At 45.1% G+C, this 24,240-nt stretch overlaps 1 protein-coding gene across 1 annotated transcript in view; it reads right to left on the minus strand.

Moving 5' to 3' along the window:
• Window positions 1-10,314, minus strand: part of TMTC1 (transmembrane O-mannosyltransferase targeting cadherins 1) — a 144,623-nt gene extending 134,309 nt beyond the window's left edge. The window contains exon 1 of the mRNA XM_074168877.1: window positions 9,992-10,314. Within this exon, the coding sequence (XP_074024978.1) occupies window positions 9,992-10,314 (323 nt within the window). The remainder of the gene's footprint in view (window positions 1-9,991) is intronic.
• Between the last annotated feature and the right edge of the window lie 13,926 nt (window positions 10,315-24,240).

The raw sequence follows: 24,240 nt of genomic DNA on the forward strand, positions 1-24,240 counted from the left end.
CTGACAATGCCCTTGAAAAATCTCTCATTAGTCTTCGTGGATCACGTCTGATCACTTCCCACCCTGCAAAACAGATCTACTGGCAAGAGATGCAGAACCTCATAGGGGAGGGATCTTCCTGCCATCAGGTTACCTATCCCAAAGGCAGGGTGTGCTCTTCACAACCTTTCTTGGGGTGAACATCAAGTCAACAAGGCTTGTAAGCTGTAAGTTAGCTGATGTAAGTTATTGGGACCTGATTTGGCAGGGAGGTTGGACTAGATGATCTCCAGAGGTCCCTTCCAACCCCATATCATTCTGTGATTCTGTGAAAAGCATCAGCCTCACAGCTTGGCTATTCCCCTGTGTAAGAAAAAGGCAGAACAAAACACAAACATAACACCAGGGTATTTAGATAAGCCGTCCCTTAAACAGCAAAATCTGACTGCAAGAATGCCTCGGTGTGTGTTTTAAATACCATCCTTGGTGGTCCATGAACACTAAACGTGAATGTGTGCAGGTGCTATATTCACACCAGTGTTTTTTGCTGCTAAAGCTCTTTGTCATAAGAAATTAGGCCATGTGGCAATGAAGGAAACATTCTTTTGTCCTGAAACAATCCCAGCAGAATTATTTTGAAGCGTTAGCAGTGGTTGAATTTATTGTATGTCAAACGGGTGAGCAAATCTGGGGCTCCAAACAACTCCAATCCAAGTCACAAGAACTTTGCAAAGCTCCCCAGCACGCTCACACCCCCATGGGGAAAAAAGGCAGCCTACTATGGAAAGCCAAATTTGCTCCACTGCGGAGCAACTATGGAGCAACTTCTGGGCAAGAGAGCAGGAAGGGATGAGTAAATCAAAAATTACTTCTCCCTTCTTAAACTTTAATACCCTTACAGAGGTTCAGTCTTGTCTTTGTTTACTGGCAGGAGCATTATCACAGTCATGTAGCAATTATACACAGTATATGGCTCAGCAAACAAAGGAAGCAAACCAGAGACGGGAATCTCAAAATTAAGTAAGAAGTGGCGTTTCTCCAACATAATGTTCATGAACAGAAACTCTAGCAGGGAACAACTGTATTCCATTGGGAGGTGTGGCATGTCCTTATATTTCCGTATCTAAATTGGCCCACAAATGGGGAAAATATTTCATTTTTTAAGTTGCAAGCCCCAAAGACACCAATACTACCTTCATTTCTAATTTGCAGCATCAAGTGGTCTGGAAGACCTTAGCCCCTTCTGCATGAAGATGGTAACATCTGTCTGAGCTAAAGCACAACTTGTAAAAGACACGTTACGGCCTTGGTGGAGCACACAGATAGGAGAGCAGATGCTTTGGGCTGGCCTGGCTTTCTGAACTGACTTCTCCTCTAACCAGAGAAGTGTTTGCAAACAGCAATCTAAAGATTTGGGGCTGAATAAAGCAAGTGACCAGGTTCCTACGAATGGAGACACGTGAAAGAGAAGACACCACCTTCTCCAACAAAGAGGTCTTTCCTCAGGGGAGCCACCTGTGAAACACTCAGAGAAAAAGAGTTTTGCATTGCTCAGCACCTCTGCTGGAAGAGTCCCTGGAGGCAAAGAGTGTACTAGGCCTCCTAAGAAGTGGTGAATGGCAGTTCAAACACAAAGGTCCTCAAAAGGACCCGGAGGAAAAGGAGAGGAAGAGCATGTATACCAAGGAGCAGTCTCTCAATACTAGGTGACATTGACAGGTATCTTCTAATAGAGCCGATCAGCATCATCCAAGCTAGCACCAAAATAAAAACTCATTACAGAAATCACATCATCAATCACACACCCTGTCAGGGCAGAGAAGGCTGCCCTGAAACATGTATTCAAGCAAAGACTCTTGTCCCAACACCGGTCTTTGTGTCCAAGTGTTGGCAGCATGTGTGGTTCAGCATGTTACACCCAAGGCAGAGCGCTGCCAAAACTACATACCCAAGCAGAAGGTATGCCTCAATAAGAGGTATATGCCCTAACACAGAAATTCCTTGATTTTGTTAAGGCAAATGGATGTTTTCCAGGAACAGCAGTGTAGTTTGCCTTGACACCTACAGCCACCTCGTTGGAAGAATGGCATTTGTAGAGCAGGGACCACATACCATGCTACCCCCAAGCCACGGGCACTTACTCGTTCTCAGGGTAAGTCATCAGGCAGGGACACATATCCTTGGGTAAACACTGCCCCGTACAGAGGGCCTGGAAATCAAGTGGCATCCAGTGACTTCATCCTCGCAGACCCAAAACCAGAGGAGGGCTGTGCCGCAAGAGTACAGGCTCGCCGACAAATCCCATACATATCCAGTTACGGTATATAATCACCAGCACCCCCAGGCTCTAATATAGTGCTTTTTATCCACTTGTACACACGAAGACTCATTCAACCTTTTTTAAGGCCTCTCGTGATTTAATAATATTGTAAACCGTAATTGGAGAGTTTCTCTTTTTATAGACTTTATTATCATCCCTGGGCAGCTCTTGTTTAGTTTAATCTGTTTTATTATTTTCAAAAGGCTAACAAAAACCACAACATGTTATGAAATAGAAATGCACAGGATAATAATGGTAATTTGTCATAGCGAGTAACACTTAATGGAAAGTCTCAGAGCATCCCACACCTCATAAAACCCCCATAGTTTTTATAGAGGAAAGCTCACATGCAGATTTATATAAATTAATCTAACATACAAGGACGGATTAAGTTTCCTGTGATCTTCCCCTCCTTTTGGAATTGTGTGATATTATATGGCAAACTTTATGCAAACTAATGCCCGATTTCAGTGGAATCTCCTTACAAACTCCACAGATGCATCTACTGCGTGCCAAGAAAAGGAGCGTTTGCACTCCAAAAACGGTGCAGCTGCATCAGTGGCAATAATGGTTAAAGCTCTGTGTGGAAACAACTCGAATAAGCCGCCTTTTGCAGCAGCGTTTGTGCAACGGCCAGCGCAAGCAGGGCAGAGCTTCCACCACAGTCCAAGAGCACTTTGTGCTGATCTGTGCTGATCATCTTTTCATAGTATGCCTCAGAATTAAATAGACAGTAAGGCTTAAATGGTTTGTTACGTGATTTGCCACAAAGGGGATGGGTGGGAAGACCGAGGCCACATCAATTCCCAAGCTATAGCAATTCCCTTAGAGCACAACAGTCATCACTTACAAGAGCACTAGTTAAGTATTGGCATTCCAAGCAGGTTATTGCTTCCCAGCACAGTTAGGAAAACAGAAATCACAATTAGACTGGGAAGCAGCAGCACCTTGGAAGCAGCAAAAAAGCCAGGGCAGAAATTTCTAGTGAAACCCTAGAAAGTGTGGTTTGATGATCATTCCTGCGTTAAGAATACTGAAAGCATCATTCACACTGCTTTAGATAAGCCTTCACAAATAGCCCTGGAAAATTTTAAGCCAGACAATGGCAATTTTCAGACTGACAAACCAGGTGTCATTTTACCCAGATTTTGAAGAAAAGAGAGTTTGTCTTCAAAATTATTCTTGAGTATTGCCTCAGCAAGAGCAATGCACTGAAGGAAACAAACATCTCACAAAACTCTTAAGCAGCCACCAAGCAATCCTCTTCTGAGCACAGAGAGAGTAAGAGATGGGACGTGATCAAGAACCAAGCTAGGACAGTCATTCATCAAGGTGAGAAAACAACACTAACAGAAGTCTAGTCTAAAGCTATTGGGCCTAATGAAGAGAATATTTCAAACAGTATTTCAATACTCTCTTTCCACTTTAAAATAAGTTTGGTAATATCTTTCAGCTTGAGCTTCACACCATGGAGAACGTGCCATTTAAATTTATACAGAGGCAAAGAAAGAAAAAAACCACCAAGTACAACTCACGAAAAGAGAACAACCTTTCTTTTTTTTTTCCCCCGTTTAAATCTGAGAGACAGTAACTGACAAAGCCCAGGAAAGCAGTCAGAAACAGAGCGAGTAAACGCAGAGAAATGCCTTTAGCTAACCAGCAGCAGCCAGAGCACTTTATTTTCATGGACTCTAAAGAGTATTGACAGGGATGCTCCTGTGGGGAAGAAGGTTGGTCCAAAGCTGAGCCTTTTAGGTAAAAGAAGGCAAAAGAAAATTAAAGGTGACATCGGTGCAAGAGGAATAGGATGCCAGATGAGAGAAAATCCCCAGGAACTGGTAGGTGTTAAATAGAGACAAAACAGGACTGAAGCAAGCAGCAAACATAGGCGTGACTGGATACACGTCAGTCAAGTCTTTTCAGGAGAATCTGCCTGGACCTTTTAGTGAACTCTTCCTCTCAACATAAAAGGCTTTTAATTGAAGGGACAGTCAAATTTTATTAAGGACTGAGGAAATATTGCGATTAGGCAGAAGTCCTACGTGTTTTGTACACACCTCTCCTCTGGGGCAGATCCTCACCTCTGGGTTTGGCAGGAAGCAGCACAGTGGCCAGGAGCCCCGGCCCAGACAGGGAGCATCCCCCGACCCTCCCCAGAAGTCCTTTCCTCCCTCTAGGGAAGGCAAGCAACCTCGCCAGTTCCCCAAGAGAAACACAGCACAAACCTACAACCAAAAAACATCAGGCATCTGCTATGAAGTTACATTCAAGGCGGGGAGGAACCCCCCCTTGCACCTGAAACTGGGGGAAAAAAAACAAGCTTTGAAGCACATACACCCTCTCCGAGACCTCAAATGGCAGAAAGGCACTCTGCTGTGGGCCAGAAGAAAAGCTTATATGCCTAGAAATGTGTCCAAATATTCCAACTATAACACAACCAGTCTGAAAAAAAAAAACCCCAACTGCCTCTCTTCACAAACTCCACCTCGCCCAATGGGGCTACCCCAGTACTACATCAATTTCATGGCAGGTGTCACAGTATCAGGATGGAGAGTGATTGCTATAGCTAGGGTAGAAATATTAGACTAAGCTGTACAGGAGAAATACTGACACAATCTTAAACATTGTGATATTGCCCTAATATAGATGTACAGAGTGAAGAAAATGCTTGTGCACTGTGTATTTAACTTGACGCATTATAGCTCCACTATATTACCCTGTGATGTCAAACTGTAATATAGCATTAAATCAAGAATAAATAAAATCTAAGGTCTTTTTTTTTCTTCCTCAGGTTGTTTTGATTTTCTTAAGCTCCCTATCCTTGAAACTCATGCCACTGATACAGCTGAAAAAATAGAAGGATCAGCTGTAAGCAACTAGATAGATCAGAAGGTTGGCAGTGAATTATTGAATTAATTCTCTCTTTGGCTATGTATTTACATCTAACTCAAGCTCACAGTCAGTTAAGGCTTTGATCTGAAGCCACCGGTAGTCTTACTTTAGGCTCTCGGTGCCTACACAGAATACTGAACCCCGCTGAAGGGTTCCATTTACTTCCTAGGCATGTACGTACCCAAGCCATCACTGGCTAGCAGCCTCGGTGGGCAGACCTGCAGGGTCATCCATTCTGCAGTCAGCAGCTGAGCACAGCCTGGACTTTTTAATTTATCTTTTTCCCCATTTTTTTTTTCCAGCCAGAGTGCTAGTAGGATGGTTCTGTGCACAAATTGCGTGTCTACGGCTTTTCTGGGGGGAGAGTTGTGCTGCCCTTTACAGCTTGTCTCTCCATCTCCTCTCCTCCTGGACCACCAGAGCCACCCAGCAGCAGCTGAAGAGGACACTCTGACATGCTTCCCACGGAGCCAAGCACGTTCCCAGTGAGCAGTCACAGCCACCTCCTTCGAGGAAGATCAGTTATCTCCTGTGCTTCTCTGCCCAGTGTCATCTTCCTGAGTCTCTGTCATACCTACGTGGCCTAGACCCGTCACAACCTTTTCACCCAGTCTTTTGTCCCTGGCGAGCTGTTACTCGAGACACCTCCTTCACCAGCATCTGCCTTGGCAGTGCCCTCCATCCTGCTACCGAAGAGGCTGAGCGGGCAGGGCCTTCACTTCTTCTCGACCACTTGCAAAGCCAGGAGGCTGATCTCTCATTAAAAGTCTTTAAATCTTGGCATCGGGGTTTTTCAAAAGGCTTCGTTCTCACCCTTTCCTACCACTGCACACCTTCAGGCTAAGTTTGCTGTGTTGCCGACTACATCAAACCCCCATCACCTGGTTTTTTTTTTTTTTTTTTCAGCCCAGAAACAAAAAAAAAATCTATCTAAATGGGGATTTGGCAGACAAGAAGAGAAGGAGGGAAGGAGGGAGACAGCACTAAGGATTGCACCTTCTGCTTCAAGAGTTGAGAAACATTTTTGCAAAACCACTGGAACCAAGGAATAACTTAAGTGCTGCTGAGGGAATAAATGATTCACTGAACTTCTGTTAGTGGAGACAAGGTGTAAGACAGAGAGCACCCAGTTTAAATATAAAATCCTGAGTGAATTACAGAACTGACAGTTCTTTTTTTTTTTCCCCACCCTTCATCTTAACATTTTATAGGGAAGACACCAAGAAATAGTGTATCCTGAGTCCAAAATGCCACCTTCTTTAGAAAGAAGTATATTGAATCACTTCTTGGAGAAGAAAATAGATGCAGGTAAATGTCTCTGAGTGACAGCAACTGGAGAAGAGAGCATGAAGTTTTTCCTAAGGATTAAGCAAAACCATTGCCTACCATCCCAACTCCTGTGGAGATGAGGAGTTGTGCTGGACCTGTCACCTAACAGTTACCCACGTGTAACAGGAATGTTTCTGAACCAATTAGTTTTAACACTCCTTTACTTTTTTTGAAGTCAAAAGGTGAGAGAAGTTCAAAGGCGCAAAGCAAACATTATTCAATTCAACAGTCCATGTGCAGGCTTTTTTCCCCCCCCTTCTGATGTTAACCCACACAAAACAATGTAGCAGCTCTGTGAATATTTTAAGTTTTTTTTAATGGTTTCAGTAACACGGGCCACTTATTTTCCTCTGATCATTCATACTGACAGATCCGGTGTGAATAATGTCAAATACTTGAGCTCTTTTCACTGTTTGGCTCCAGAGCATTAGTCTACTGGAATGAGGACTGTCACTTAAGATTTCCAGTTCATCAGGGACTGTTGCAAAATTTCAGCAATGTCTGCTTAAGAGTTTTTCTGACAGACAGGTGATAAATTTTTTAAATTGAGATCATTTCAGGAATACGTAACATAAATGTAGGATACGTTCAGCCTAATGAAAAATCCACAGGGCATCACAAGTCCTTCCTCTTACTTTCACAGCCATGAAGGACAGAAAAGAGACCAAGACAAAGTTTCTGTAGATTGATGGATCTGTAGATATAAATTTCAGCCCACCCTTCACATCTGTTCTGTACATGCAGTTTGGATGTGTCCCAGATTTTTAATCTTAGTACAGTAAGACTCAAAACAAGTCTTTCCAGATGAAAGTTTCATGCAACAGAAGCAGAGCCACTAGGCAAGTATAAAGAATGATGCTACTATTAAAATGCCTTGGATTTGATCAAATTAGCACAAGAAAAGAAAACAAATAAAACAAGAAAATTAAAAAAAAAAAAAAAAAAGAGACCAGAATACTTTGGTTCCCCCCTTCCCTTCCTCAGCAAGATCCTGCAAAGCACACACAGTTTTCTCAAGTATCCTCAGTGGAGGCAGTAAATTCTAACAAAAGTATTAACAGACAACATTAATTTCCATCCTGTTAAAAGTCCACTTCTGTTGAGCATTTTACAAGCCTCACGGTAAATTCTTTTTCCTTCTGCAGGAGGACAGAGCACAACCAGCAACCTCTTGCTGGGCAAGGCAGGGGTGGGTGGCTCAGGCAGGCAGAGCACAGCTCAACCACAGGTTCAGTGCTGCTTGGCAAGAGCTCCCTGCAGCCTCTTTGGAAGCGCTCCATTTGGGGAATCCACTGCACCCGGATCTTAATGTCTTCCTCTGACACCCAACTGGTAGAATCAAAACAGGAAGAATGTAGAAGCTGGGGTGCTGGAAGGGTATTTGGGACACGGTGGAAATAATCTTCCTCTGCAGCCAGGGAAGATAAATGATTCCTTCTCTATTCCAAATGCAATGCCAAGCGGTGAACAAATGGCTCTGCCTTTGACCCTATGTCTTAGCTGTATGGTTATTATAAGCACTTGAGAATGAAATCTTGCTCACAAAATTAGTCTCACTAATTTCCAAAAAGGACTATACGTTGACAGCATTTCATTTTTTATCTTTTTTTTTTTTTTAAAAAAACACACACACACCCCTGCTTTAAATAGCAAAGGCAAAACCAGTTCAGAGTCAAGACATATAAATGGGAACTAAAGCATTTAGTTTCCATTCCATTATTAAAGTTTAAGATTCTCTGGCTAATTAGCATAATGTAACCTCAATCCTGCAAGGCGATCTAGGAGGCCAAGTCCAGAACCAATATTGCATGCGACACGGTCAGTGGTGATACACACAGGTTCACTCGCCTCTCACACTACCCCAGGATGTTTTGCTGAAGGAAAGGATTAATCGGATGACTCCCCAGACTGCAACAGTTTGGCTGGACACCCGATGGAGAAAGCACTCTGCGTGCACAAAGCCAGCTCTGCTCATGCCTGCCTACATCCCTGTCACTCTCTACAGAAACCTGCTGAGAGCCCCTTCAAGGGAAAGGTACAAAACCTGTCCTAAACAACCCAGTTTACAAGGGTCTGTGCCTTTATCGGGGATATCCCAACCCCATGCCCACCCAGCCCTGCTTCCCCGGAGAGCCGACTCCGATGGCTCTCGTTCCAAGCCCACCCTTACAACCAAAGGGTGGCAACTGCTCCGTGGGAAGGCTGAAGGGATGCTGCATTCCCCAGAACTGCTCCCGCCTCACAGAAACGTGCAATTTTCACATAGTTCATGAAGTTTTATTTATAAACCAGGTATTTTAATGAAGAGTTCGATCAGCAGAGTCACGAAGCTCCAGGAACACCCCCTCCTGGCATAGTTGCTACTGCCTATGTAGCGTGTTCCTTACGCCTGCCACAGGTTTGTAACGAGCATCCACCCATCACTTCCACACAGGACCCTAGTACTAAACATCACCCAGCTACACTGGGTCTTCAGCACAGCTCCCCGCAAACACCCGCATCATTTTTAAATGCTATAACGTGGTAAACATTCACCATCGTTTATGTTTCCTCCGAATAAAAAGAGAATAAGCTAATGGCAAGGGTGGCAAAACTGTATCAATCGTAACTAAGCTGGTCTGCTACAAGTTATTCTCCTCGGAGAGAGAGAGAGAGAGAGAGAGGGGAGAGGCGTCTGGGTTTTCCTTCCAGCATCAGTGATGCCAGTTACTTCGCCGCTACCCAACTTCTCTTTATTCCCGTAAAACCCGAAACTCCTCCTCAGCAGCTCTGCCCGGTGCACGGGGAACGTGGGAACCCCGGGACCGACAGGAGAGAGAGAGAGGGGTTGGCAGCTGCCAGGCGGGCTGCGACACACGGCGCGGTACCCTGGGGACAGACCCCCCCCCCCCCGCTTCGCGGTAAAAAAGAAGTAAAAAAAAAAAAAAAAAAAAAAAAAACAAAAACCAAGAAAGGTAGGGATGAGCGACGGCGGGGCTGCTTCAAACCAGCGCCGGGGAAGTTTCTGGCATCGCCGTTCAATCGCGCAGAAAAGTACTGGAGATTAAGCAGAAGGGATGGATGAGGAAGAACTCACGGGGAATTCAATCTGAACGCCCTTCTCAGCCAAAAGAGCTTTCCGAAAAGCTCGAGTTTTCCCATTTGTCCCCCCACCCCGGGAAAAAAGGCGCCGCCACCTGTTCCCAACCCGCGGGCGAAGCGGGGCGCTCGCCGGGAGAGCGGCAGGCTACCCCCCCACCGGCTCCTCAGCGTTCCTCTTCTCCGGTGAACTTCCACCGGGCCGAGCGGCGGGACCAGGCGGCCGAAAACCGCCTCCTCCGCCGCCCCCGGGGCTCACCCTGTCCCGTACCGCTCCGGGCAGAAATGCTGAATCACGAAACGGCGGGACCGGAGCCGGCGGTGCCGAAGGTGGGGGGCTCCCCCCGTCACCCCCACACGGGTCCGGCCGCTTGGCCGGCGGCGGGCACTTACTTGAAGGTGAGGACGCAGAGGGGCCGGTAAGACTTGTGGCTGGTGTTCTCGGCCATCCGCTTGCCCCAGAAGTCGTTGGCGAAGACGGCGGCCACGGGGGTGGCCGCCCGCACGTCGGGGTTGTTCACGATGGCCCAGACGTCGTCGTGCACGAACTCGCCCCGCAGGGAGTTGCCGTAGCAGAGGGCGCACAGCCCCGCCAGCACCGCCGCCGCCGCCGCCGCCGCCCCGCCGCGCCGCCCGCCCGCCGACGGCGGGGACGGGTAAGGGGGCGGCGCGGCTCGGTCCCGGCTGCGGGAGCCCAACGCCGAGCCCGTCACCATGGCGCGGGGCGCCGGGCCGGCTGTCCCGGCCCCAGCCCCGGCTCCTCCGCCGCCGCCGCGGCGCGGGGAGGCGGCGGCAGCAGCAGCAGCAGCAACGGCGGCCGCATGGTGCGGGGCGGGCAGCGGGACCGCCGCCGGCCACCCGCGCTCTGCCGAGGCGCAGCCTGCCCGGCTGCAAATAAACAGCGGCCGCCTCCCCGCGCCATCCCTCCTCCTCCTCTTCCTCCTCCTCCTCCTCCTCCCCGCCTCCCCCCCCCACGCATGCTCCTTGCCGCGCTGTCACCGCTCCCCCCCCCCCCCCCCGGCCCCGCCGCCACCTCGGGCCGCCGGGCAGGCGGGGTGGGCGCTGCCTGGGGTGGCCCCCGCACAGCGGGGAGGGAGACCCGCACGACGCGGGGCGGCGGGGCACGGCAGCACCCACGCGAGGCCGCGCTGCCCGCGGGGCAGGGAGCGGAGCCCTGGTGCGGCGGGTGGCCGCTGTCACTCGCGGGAGAGAGGTACAAGGCTGCCCTGCCTGGCGCCGGGGCCGCCTGCCTCCCCCGGCGGGCATCCCCCTCCACGGCCGGTCGCGCCAGGACCGGCCTCCCTGGTGGGCCGTGATCACCTGGGGAGTGGGAACGTCCCAGCCGGCTCCACCGCACCCACGCAGCTCCACAGCATCGATGCTGCTCCACACCATCCATGCCGCAGCATCGCCTGTGCCAAACGGTCCCCACCGCGTCCTGCTGGCGGGGAAAGTGTTTTGGTGCCATGGAACTTGTTTTCTCTACTCTGGTCCATCACCTGTCCCTCCTCCAAAATCACCTGAGAGCTGCCTTCTCCAAAACATTATTTTAACGACTGCAGTGTGTCCCTCCCCTCCCGTACACAACCTTTCCTGCGTTAGTGACAACTCCCAGTAACTTTTCCTTAAGGAAAGGCCATGTTCAGATCATCTATTCAGCCACATATAAAAGGTATGAGGCCATGACTTTTTTAGAAAACAGAAAAAAAAGGGTTCTATTAAATGTTCTTCTACCATTTAAACAAAACCTCCTGCTTATACCCAAGGAAAGAAATGACACCGCTTGGCAAAGAAGCTTAGATTCAATGAGATGAACGAACACACTGGACATACTTTGACTTTGTTCTTGAAAAAAAGATGCACTGAGCATGGTTCACCACCAGCCCGTGCAGTTCCAAGCTGCTCTCTGTGTGTGCGTGTCAGCGTGCCTGCCCGCCTGTGGGAAAAAGAGGGGAGCGGAAGCCGTGAAGAGTTCATGCAGACTGTCCAGGGCGAGCCCTCTCCAGGAATGCTTTTTCCCCCAGCATATTTGGCACTTCGAGTCATCTGGTATTTTCCAAGTGCAACAGAACAGGCTTTTCAGATGCACTTTTATCATAGCTAAAAATAACAGTTAACTCCATCTAGGACAGCGTGTTTATATCCGGGACAGGAGGAAACTCCACCAGAAGCAGGGTCATCATTCAAACTTTCCCTTTAAGTGGCTGATGACATTTTGGCAGTCGGCTCCCCAGAGCTTTCCCCGGCATGGCAGACCGTTCGTGGTGGTGCGTTGTTACTCATTTTCACTAAAGTTTCAAAGCTGGGGCACGTAAAGCTGGACTCCAACATCTGTGCACGGGCACAGAAAGAGAAACAGCCTGGTGTCCAGAGGCACAGCTGTACCGAAGCCCACAGTTGCCCAGCAGCTCTGGAAACAAACTCACCATTGCAGACATGCCTAAAAGGTGGAATCGGGACTTTTTGTTGACATAAATTAAAATGGTGACAGTTACTGGGAGGAGTGATGAGGGGAAGGATGAACTGTAATGTAGGTGAAAGCAAAAACATCGTGTAAGATTTAAAGGTTGAAATTGCCTTACAGCAGACTCCAGCTAATATTTGAAATCCTAAATTACTCCACCAAACTAAATCTCCAATCCCCTGTAGTTCTGAAGTGAGCAGCTGAGGGTCTGAGCTGAGAAGTGAGCAACTATTCTCTGGGGCAGATGTACCGCATATGGGTGAGCTAGGCAGACTAAAAGGGGGGTCAGCAGCACTGCTGATGTGACCCCCACAAACCCAATGCACCCAGCAGCCCAGCTGGGGCTTTCCAGGCTGTCCTTCCCAACAAGACCCCCCGTTCCTCTGGTCCACTCCCCATGGACCAGGATCCACAGAGTCTTCCTCACCGATGTCTTTCAGCCTTCTGTCCTTCTCCTTCTTCACAGGTTGTGGCCAGTCCAATGATAGCCCACTCCTGCCATGAAGCAGGAAAGTAGGGGACAGGGGACAGGTCTCTCCATTAGTTGTCCAGGACTGTGGTACATATCACTGCTGTGTCACAAGTCCTACTGTTCACCACATAAGGTTTACAACAAAGACAAGAGTTCTAAAATGGTAAATGATGAAGAGGCAATAAAATATCATTTTCTTATCAAGGGATTTACTGTCAATATCTTATGACTGTGACATACACAGCCATACAACATCGCATAGTACAACAGATGTACTCTATGGAATAAATAACGTTGTTTCCTATATAGATCTACAATTTCCTGTTCACTTTCATAACCCACCATGCTTGACAACACCAAAAACCATGGAAAGAGATGGCAGTCCTGACCCATTCAGGACTCCTTCTGCCCTCATGATCCTTAGGAGGGCACCAATATTAGCCATTGGCTTTCATCTGGCACAGCAACCTAGATTTTGCAAGGGAGAAAAACCCTATTTATTTTCTCATCTGTTTTCTTACGCACTGAGTGAAATGTTATGCACAAAGTGTAGTTAACACTGATTTGTCAAGTTTCTTTTACAAGAAGAAAATCTATTCTCACTTCTCCAAGACAGACCAGATCTTTCCTTTCTTCCCTCAAGCAAACATCTGAAATAGAGAGAGCAGTGCTCTGTCTGCCACAGAGGAAGACCTCCTGTTCTTCCCACCAAGACGTGCTGAAATACAGTCACAGTTTTCTCCTTTCGATCCACAAAGGGAGACGTTACCTTGTGATGCAGCAGCCACCATTGTAGACTGAATTCAAGATGCTGTCTGTTGCTGGAAGTCTTGACCACCTATAAAGAAACTAACAGTAAAAAGTCAGAATTCAGAGAGCAGGAGAACACACATTGAACACTGCTGTATATTGGGTCTTAAGTCTGTAGACACATATGCAGCCATATACACAGAGGGAGAGGAAAAAGAGAGAAAGAAGAAAATCCAGTGATGGGATGGTTTGCTCCAAAGCTGCTTTGCCACTTCCAAAAATATGTGGTCTAATAAGAAGTGCTTCCCCCTCCTGAAAGCCTTGATTCTTTCTCTACCTAAAGCAGCCATGTCATCCCTTCCGATATATAAAGCCAAATTGCTTCTCAGAAAAGCCTAGCTGCGTTATGGAATCATGTGTGTAGCTGAAGCACTCCAGCTATTTGACTGCCTACTTGTATTTGAACCACAGCTTTCATGCCAGCTATATAAAAAGATTGTTAACAAACGGGTGTTAAAACTGGAGACCTCGAAACTAATTACATGCGATGTTCAAAAAAAACCTTGCTCTGCTAATTGAGCAGAGCTCATTACTTTTGAAGTAGGAAAGTTTAGCCCCCGTTCGGAGTAAAACCTACAGCAGGGTATACGAGGCAGCAGACATATTTGAACTGTTGCACTTCAAAGGGTTGAGCACTGATTGATCTGTTATTATCTGAAGATGGCAACTGCTCAAAAGCAGAGAGAAACTGCAAAAGTTTTGAGTTTCAAGCTGAAATGTGGAGTTCTGAAGAGTTTAGCTCTGCATTGACTGATTAAAGTATAAGAATGCGGTAAATACAATATAAAAGTTAAATTACCATATGGTCATAGCTAGAGGTAAATTTCAAAAGTAGCACATGTAAATAGTTTCTTGCTGTCTGAACAAATAATTTTACATTTAAACTAAGTCATTTGGTAACTGGTACAATTGATTGCTGCTTGTAGCCAGTTACTGAATGGTTCTGCAATTCATTTCAGTAGCCCCAGGATGAAACTTTGTGTCTGCCACGCATATAATCTTTGGCTGATACAGATTATGTTCATATGGTTAAAATCAAGAAAAAAAAAAATAAAGAATGAGCCAGCCACCAGGTTCTGCTAGCTATTAAAGGAAATTGCCATCTTAATTGAAGGAGTGTTGCAAAACCTGGAACCAAGTTTGGCGTCTTTATTCCAGTGTGCCATCTGTGCTGGAAGAGCTTTGGGGAGACAGAGAACAATCCATGTGGTCCAGAGCCCCTCCAAGGAGTTCAGTTTAGCAGGCGTCGTTCTGTTCAGCCAAGTAGGATTTGAACTTTGGAGTTACCAGCAGCACTGCAACGGCACTGTGAAACACTGCGCTGGACCGAGCTAGAGAAATCTTATTTATGATCCTTTTTGCTTGTTACCAAATTGCTTCTAGGTCTATGAAGGCTAGAGAAAGTTTATCTTTGGTGAATTCTTCCTAAAGCTCAGTGAAAGTTCCTATGCTTTTGCTTTCACTTTCAACTGTGGCCAAGAGCCACAAGTACCACAAGCAGAAGAGGAAAACTCGTTGCCCTTAGTACCCTGGTCTTGCGATCCTTAGGAGACAAAGCAATCCAGTATCCTCAGGATGACCTCTCCTTTCCAATAGGGATGTAGTATTTCAAGTTCAGTCCACAGCCTCCTAATAATAAACCTTCTCCCTGTGGTAGCCACAGAGCGTGCTAAATATTACCCCTGAAAATTCAAACCCCTCAGTTTTTATAAAGCTATATAAACAAGAAGATATCATATGGTAAGCATTGCTTGGTGGATCCCCATGGATGCACATTTCCCACCCCTGACACAGATGGCAAGTAACACAGAATCCTCCATGACCCACTTTTAGATCCATTTGTCACCTGTTTCATGTGCTTGCGTAAAACGAGAGATTTCAAGCTGAGAAAAAGCTTGCCATAGTTGTTACTGGATTAGAGGGAATCTCTTTTTCAGCTCATACAACAAATGCATTTTCTGCCTTTGAAGCAACCCAGGTTAAGCCTTAGTCAATGGGCAGGATCGTACAAGGTCTTTGAACCCCTGCAGTGGGTGGAACATCCATGATTTGACAGGGGACAGACACCAAGCAAACTGTATGGAGTGACTTGGGTTTGGTAGTCGCAGCTTAAAGGTCAGGGACAATACAAAGGTGAGACGAATCCCAGTAATAAGAATAACAGGATTCTTCATGTGCAGACAGAGGCAGACTATGGCATAGGCTGCTGAAGTTGTCCATTCCAGTGGATTCACTCATCGGCTGAGGCCATTAGTACTTTCCATTTTCGCGTGTGTGATTTGGGTGTACAGAACCCCATGATGGAATTGGCACTGCAAGAGAGAAAGCATTTTTCTTTCCTTATTGAGCATGGATCTCCACTTTTCCTCCCTTAGAAGCACTGCAGAAATTTCCCAAAGCCATAGAGAGTTCTCAGTCTTGCCCTTGCCATAAAGATCTTTTTTATGGCATCGGAGCAAGGGAAAAGTGCAGCCTACAGGGCTTGAGTCATAAGAGTTATCACTTCTAACATTCATCTATTTAATGTTGATTAAGTACAAGACAGTTTAAGTTGAATTTTTATGTGCTTCACAGAAATCAGCTAATGGCTCAGAACGACAGAAATTAAAAGGGAAAACCCAACTTAAGGTAGGTCCATTTCTGGGTGAGTGAATGAGGGACCCAGATGACCCTTTTTTTTTTTTTCACTTACATTGCATAGCCCTGGACTGCATTTTTGCTCTGCCTGGGACATTGTGTCTGAGTATAAACAGGTCAGAATGGGTGTGAGGCTGTTTGAAATGGGGATCTTGCTAGAGACTTGTTTAAAAAGCATAACTTTCCTGAGAAATGGACATTAGCAACTCAGACAGCACACACTTCCTACGAGGCTGTGCAAGGACACATGCAAATTGTCACGTGGCTGTAAAGTTGGACGCTGAGACGCTGAGGGCCCTTGGAGTCAAATGCAGCATGAGAAACAGATTTGGGCACAGCGCTCTGATCAATATTTAGTGATTGGGATCCTTATTGCTCCCGCAGAGAGGCATTGGATTCGGAAGAAGAATCTGATTTTGGCAAGACAAAGGAGGCATTTTCAGCTTGGTCTGATCTGAATTCAGTTTAATTTGACCCTGTACTCAGCCTTCAGAGTTGGCTGTACATTCCTCAATGTAATTGTCTTGTGGAAGTTTATGTGTCAAAATAAGAAGAGAGATTAAAGACTCCAAGTCTGTTCCTTATTCAGATTCAGTTGGTTTTGTTTTCTGGGCATCTTTGAGCTGGAACTCAGTAGCAGTTCTCTCAGAAAAGTAACTGATTTATATACAAGATCTTCTGGCATCCCTAGTTTCGATTGAATTGCAGTCACTGCAAATGGTCTGATAAAATCAGTCGGATAAAATCAGAAAATCTCTCCATTTATTCTCTGATTACCAAGCAAGCTCAATTTCATCGTGGTGAAGTAGAAGCCAGTGGTTACAATTACTTTTCTTTCCTTTCATCTAGATTTTAATATTTGGGTCTAAGATGGAAAAATTACAAATGAATAAATCTGCACCAAGTCCAGTCAAGACTTTTCTCTATATAATAATATTATTCATATCTCTATGATTAGCAACAGCTGGAATAAATTTTAGCAAAAATATTAAAACATGTAGAATAAGCCACATGGAGTCATTGTAATCTGAGGAGGGTGAAAGTTTCCATAAAAGCTACTGAGAAAGGAATAGGACATGTGTTTTTTTTTTTGAGTGACTTCTTTGGATTTTCTTTCTTCAAGCAGATACAGTTTTATTTTACAATGCTTAACTTTCTAGTGTTTATGTTGAACAAACATTCCAGATAAAACAATGCATCAATCAGCCACTCTGGGCGCTGCTTCTTCTCACTAGTCCTCTTACACCAAGTTGTACTGAGGAGCTCTAGCTGTGTTGAAGCAAAAATAAGTTTTCAAGCGGAATTATAACCACCTAAGCCAACACCAGTGCTACGCTTGCTGGAAAGCTATCACCCAGGTCTGCTTTTCACCTGCAAACATCACCATGTGCTGGCTGCTGTTTTCCCAAAGCGTCTGGGAAATTCACAGGCAGCTAATAGATCAGTTAAAAACTAAAGCAATAAAACCCTGTACAGCTTCTCAAAGGAAATAATTTGAAAGCCGATGGAGAAGAGCAGTGTCCGGAGGAAGCGGGATGGAGAAGGAGGCAGCTGGGAATGACCGGAGTAGCTTTTCAATGCTCCCTTTTCCCTCTCCATTGTTTCCATAGACCATGCACCTAAGTGACCCTCAAACTGGCGCTACATAAATTGGACCCTCCTCAGTGATCCTTGCTCTTCAGCACTCATCTGCACTCCTGTAAGTCTGTTGTGGACAGGTGAAATATGTTGCAACACTTGAGAAATTTTTAAGAAAAATATTAAGACCATTCTGAATGAAAGTGATTATCTAGGTGTGGAAGCACCAGAAAGACCAGTAGAAGAAGTACTATGAGAATGGTGGGTGCAGACGGCACCTAGGTCACCGACTCTTGGCTTGACTGAAACGCTCTGGGGAGACACATGTGAGTTTTTCTCAGTTTTCCCCAAGATGAATGCACACTCAGAATGAGCTCAGGATTTTCAGCTCCTCCTGCTAATGGGGACCACAAGAGACCCCCCTTTCAGAGTCTCCCTCCAAAGAAATTAGTTTCTCTTGCTTTCTTATTCCCACTCATGTTCCCTTCATGTGTTTCAGCTGATTTCTCCTGCCTGATTCCACTCCAGCTTTCTTCTCAGTCAGTAAGAACTTGTAACCTTTCAATTTCTATTGTTAAACAATTTAAAAAACAAATTACTGAGCCTTGCCTAGTTTGGAGCTCACAAAATTTCCCATGGCTTCAGCCCAAAGCCAAAAGTCATCTGCAGTTCAGCTGAAACACTCCTAGGATCCCAGCAATAGAGTCTGGAAGATTTCTGAACAGCATTTGGAGCCTGGAAGGTGTAGAAATCAAAACAAGCCACAGTTCGAGAGCAAATCCGGTGCACTCGCTTTTATTAAACCTGCTCAGCAACACCTCTCCATCAGGTTTTCCGTCACTTCTAGTAGACCAATCCCAGCACATTACACCTGCCCTTTTCTTCCATCCCTGGGACATCACATCAAATTCAGGGGTTTGGCTCGAGGTTCATCTGACCTCACTGCCACATCCTTGGTCCTTCTTAGTTTTTTCCTGCGGGCTGTCTAGAGGCTTTCAAAGATGCACCATCGCCCAGCATATCTTAACTATTACTGAGTTCATGCCACAGCTCTGTTCCTCAGGCACAAGGCAACCTTTTCTTTTGTAGATTAGAGGTCACGTATGCTGAGACAGAGCTTCCCTTGAAGTTGTTTCAAGAATAAGTGAGTGATTCTCCACAAGACCTAAGGATTTTTGTGACCCTCATCACCATCTTCTCAGTGCAAAAAGACCAACACTCTCCGTTATAAACAAAAAGGATAACAATAGCAAGCAAACCACTCTATCAAACCACAATACACCTCTGTACTCTAAATCCTTCCTTGGGAAAAGATGGAGAGAAAAAAATTAATTACCTGAGAGCCAACATCATTTATAGCACCACTGCCTAAACAGACCTGTTGATAAAAAGGGTAAAACCATACCAAGCTTGCTCCAAATGGTTTTATAAGGGAAAGGACTAGAAAGTAGCCTGAAGGAAAACACAGGCACAGCCCAACTTCAAAGAAGTGCTGCAGAGATCCACACTTTGTAATTTGGACCTATTTCTAGTTATCTCTGTATTTACATAGATTGACAATTGTGAAGAAGAGAAAAATCATAAAGATGGGGTTAGTCTTTTTTTGGCGTGAGGCTGGCATCTGCCATGGGAAATTAATCCAAGCTAAGCTGCAGTAAGCTGAGCTGCTGAGTTTCTATTTGTGTCACTGAGACCCCTTATACTCACCACTGGTCTATAAACTCTTATTAGTCAGACTTGACAGTTGGTGACAACTTGATGAAAAGAATAGCCTATGGATCACGATCCATTCAATAACGGTTTATAAAAATGATTTTAAATGAGCCATTTTTCCTAAGACCACATACCAAAATATTTTGGGGAGATGAATAAAGCGATAGTGGGGGATATTTTTTTTTTTTTTTTTGGAAAAGGGGATTAGAAGGTCCCAGGGCGCTTTATCACTGAAATAACCACATCTGTCAGCTAAATTGGCAGAGCTATTATATTTAGTTTCTAGAAAGAGTTCCTCAGACACTGAGGTCTTGGATACCTCCCAAAAGATTTGCTCTCTGGACAGTTGAAGTGAAATAAAATTAGAGGGGGAAAGTAGTTCACAGCCACAGCTAGCAGTTTCATTTTTTCTGAATATCACATGGTCCAAAATGTTGATGAGAAAAGACAGGCTTATGAGGAGTGACTTGACAGGAATCACATTTTAATTTCCTTTGTAAAATTTTGCAAGCTTTTCTCTCTCTCCAGTGTCCACCTTGCTATTGTTGCCTTTTGGGCACCCATATGATCCTCCCTATGAGAAGAAGATATCCCAAGGCATTTCCTTTTTTCTTTTTGCAAGACACAGTCAGAGGATCCCATTAAATTTTTTAATTTGTTTAACTGGCTTCTAACTTTGCAGACTCCTGTCATGCCATAAAACTGACTGATGAATGACAGGGCCCTGCTAGGTTTGGCTGGGGTGTAATGTGAGCTCCCAGGGCTGGAAACAATAAACCACAATTTTCTGAGAAATGGGGTTTTGCAAGGGACGTGCTAGCCCTGACTTCACCACACCCTTTCATTTTGTTAGCTGCAGTTCAGCAAGTTACTGCTGGATTTCGTTACTTTTTCTATCATTCCAAGCCCTCTGTTCTCAAAGATAAGAGAGGAACCTTTGGGTAGCTCAAGGTCCTTTAGGAAGAGGGTTGCTGAGTGCTGTGCTGGGGACTTTCTCTGCATGTATGGGAGCCAGTGTATGAGTTGGATAATGACACGGTCAAGGCTCATACAGAGCAGTCTGGAAGAGAGAAGAATTTCAGATGAACCAAAAGGCAGCCTCTCCCCTCCTACACTGACCTTCTTTGGAGCTGCCCTACAAAGAAAATCCTCTTTGCATCTTCCTATACATTTTCGGAGGATTGTGGGCTGAAAAGAACAAAGAAAAAAAAACATTAGAATTCATCTTTCAGCTATCATTGACGCATGCTGATTTTGGAAAATAAGTGACGAGATGTTCAAGCCACATTTCAGCTCACTGCCTTTAACACAGTCAGGCTGTCTGGAAGAGCAGCTTTCTCGAAGCTCAGTACCGTTTCCTTGGCTCTCTAGGTGAACCTGATCAGGTCTGACTCCCTCCTGCAGAATATCATCCTCAACACCCAGGCAAAGACAACAATATACATTTTCACAGTGTGAGGCTGCCTGCAAGTAATCTAATCAGATCTGGAACATTTTAGTTCATAATGAATTGGTCCATCCAGCTGAAAGTGTCACTAAGCAACTGCAACAGCGGGCCTCCAACTTTGTGGACCACCCTGCCTGCTGTGCCAGCTTGGTCTCCCAGCTGTGCCATCAGCTGCACAGACACTGACCTCCCGCCAGGACACGAGAGGCACCTAAACCCAGGCAGGTTATTACCCTTACCATAACTGCCCACGGAGCTGCAGTCCCTCATATCTGCCCAGCAAAAGGACTACAAAGACGTTTAGGGGCCTGGAGCACCTCCCTTACAAGGAGAGGCTGAGGGACTTGGGTCTTTTTAGTCTGGAGAAGAGAAGACTGAGGGGAGATCTGATCAACACCTATAAATACTTAAAGGGAAGGTGTCAAGAAAATAGGGTCAGTCTTTTTTCAGTGGTGTCCAGTGACAGGACAAGAGGAAATGGGCACAAACTTGAATATAAGAAGTTCCACCTAAACATGAGGAGGAACTTCTTCACTTTGAGGGTGGCAGAGCACTGAAACAGGCTGCCCAGGGAGGTGGTGGAGTCTCCTTCTCTGGAGACATTCAAAACCTGCCTGGACATGTTCCTGTGCAACCTGCTCTAGGTGGACCTGCTTTGGCAGGGTGGTTGGACTAGATGATGTCCGGAGGTCCCTTCCAACCCCATATCATTCTGTGATTCTGTGTAAAGCCTCCTGATCCCAGTCCAGGCAGGGGAGCAAGGCAAAGAAGTGGTGGAAGCAAGCAAGCCTTGGCTTCATCATTGAAGCAACAGAGGTAGAGGAAGGCTAAGAGATGTGCCCAAAGCTAGAAAGGAATTCAGGCAGGAAATACAGGCAGGAGGTGAAAACACATCTCCTGATTTCGAGTCCATCTTTTGCCACTGAGGGCAAACAAGGACTGGGCCGAGACAGACCTGCATGCAGCGCAAAGGCTCCCCACTCTTGATTTCACTGGCTCTGGTTCACACTGGGACAAGGTGGCAGGAGCTAGGAAGTGGGCATTAGCATGCCGGTGCCTCTGGGAAGAATCTGTAAAAGAATCCTAGAGCAAAATCCCTAACGGGGAATATGGTAGGATGTCACATCGCTATAGCATCTTGCGGCAGCCGGTGCTTATGTCTGAAAAGCAGGAATGCATATGCCCTTACAGTGACAGCATAGGAGATTCTGTTTTGGTTTTGAATAAATGATTGATAGGGTAAAGGCAACTGGGGGGAACAGGTCAAACACAGCTAATGAAAAAAGTAGACCCAGTCGTCATCCTGTTATATCGCTTGCTAATAGAGTAGTGTTTGGCAATAGCTTGTGTGTTGTAAGGCTTAAGGTTATCAGCAGAGTGACTGCAGAGAGCTAGTTAGAATTCATCCTGCATCTGTGACTGTAATCCAGCAATTTAGATGAAAACATGTACTCTGCATAGGTGCATGACATAGACTATTACTATTATTAATACAGTAATAGTCAAAATAAATCACATATTGAGTGTGTTTGTTATTCCGAGGAAAACTTAATTATAATTTCCAAGCCGGCAGCATTTGATTTACTTTTTGCTATCTCTGAAATTGTATAATTAGTTCCCAAGTTACAACTCCTGTGAAATCTCTGCCTTGTTGGGGGTAGGAGATGTGGAGTTACAGCTGCAGCTATCACTCTGGCAAAGATAGCTTTCCCTTGAGAATATTAATTTTTAATATAAAAATGAAAAACGAGTAAAATTCCCCTAAAAAAGGCAGAATGTGTGGAAGGCACCTCTCGGGGAGCTGTTTTTGGTAAAAGGAGCTCTCTAGTGTCCAGATGTAATACTGCAGTTCAGGAAGAAGATGCTGAACTTCTTTGAGGCTGTACACAGCCTCATCAAATAGAGGTGCAAATGGAAGACCGAGATCTCTTCTTGTAGGTTCTCAGTGCTAATGTGTAATGTGCAAAGTGCTACTTGAACATCAATATCACCCAAACCAATACTGTACTCAAAAGAGTTTAAGGCACAGCGCAAAGGTCTCATTCATTCCCAGCTATCTTTCACCATTTTTTTTTTTAAAGGAACTTTAAAAAAACTGATGAAGTGGTCCCTGCTTGGTCCATGGGGCAAGGATGTGTGAGCGTGGCTGCCAACAGCCAGGCCATGAAAAAAGGGTTGGAATTTTTACTGTGTTCCTCTCCAATGACAGCCCAAGTTCCTGCCATCTGGGGATCCAAGGTCATGTGCAGCACATACTGGTTTGAGACAGTAGATTTGGTACAAGTGAATGCTTAATCGTGGCTGCTGCCTTTTGATGCGTGCACCTGATTAAGTGAAATTGTCTCTTGCCAGACAAAACAAGCCCTTGGTCACCAACCCTAGAAAGTAAATCACAAAAAAAAAGTTGTGTGGCGAGTAGAGTACAAAGGCAGATAGACCCTCTTGTCTTTCTAAAATAAATACCTTAACACTTAAATTAGCAGTTATTATGCAGGTTTGAGTACATGCTAGAATAACAATATATTGCCTTTACACTGATTTTAATGCCTGCATTTTGTTTTTTCAACACGTTAGTGATGAGCTCACTAATGTTGATAAAAATGAATTAAAAAAATCTATTTGGTTATCACTGGGTATCACAGATGGAGAATAATGATTTGAAAATTGGCAAACTGAGATTATCTGCAAATATTATGAGAGTCACTGGAAGCTCTTATAAAATAGACCATGATTTTTAATAGCATTTTGCTATTATGGTACCTCCCTTGTGGATACTGTGGTTTAATATTGCAAATATGAAAAATGATGCCATTGTTGAAGCTTTGCTGTTGAAAAGCACCATCTTGTGTTTCCTATGCTCTGCTTCCCACAGCAAGACTTATTGTAGAGTAGAAAATAAATTAAGATGGAATAATTAACTAAATGCTTTCAAACTCAAGAAATCCCACACAGGGCTAAGTTGCTCACCGTTAATCACTGCAAACAAAATGATGGTGGATTTCCTGGAAGTCTGTGAGCCAGAGGTTTAAAACTTTTGCGTTTAGATGGGTTTGCAGCAGTTTTTTCTTCTCCCATTATTGACCTTCATTTTCTGAGCTCAGCTTACAGAGAAGCCATAGTTTTAGTAGCTGAAAAACAATTTCAAAAATATAAGCCACAAACAACAAAGAATCCTGCCAGATTCAGGTCAGTCATGACAATAATAGATTTTCCTCCACTTAGCATTTCAGCTCAGTATTACGGTGATCACTCTTGATGCACGCAAAACCTATCAGTACATTATTATGTCTAAGCACCCTATGGAATATCCAAGTCACAGCAGCCCATTTTCCCTTTATTTTTGCAAACCTGCAGACGTAGCAGCAATGGCTTGAACAATCTCATGGCTTTTTTTTCAAAATAAAAAAACCTGCTGATATTTTCCGAATTAAAACTAAAGAAAAGTATTTCTTGCTGCCTCAGAAAATTCTTTGTAAAAAAAAAAAGTCCTCTGATGCTTAATCTCAAAAATGTGGGTCTCT

Source organism: Numenius arquata, chromosome 2 (assembly GCF_964106895.1).
Source record: "Numenius arquata chromosome 2, bNumArq3.hap1.1, whole genome shotgun sequence".
NCBI classification, from domain to species: domain Eukaryota; kingdom Metazoa; phylum Chordata; class Aves; order Charadriiformes; family Scolopacidae; genus Numenius; species Numenius arquata.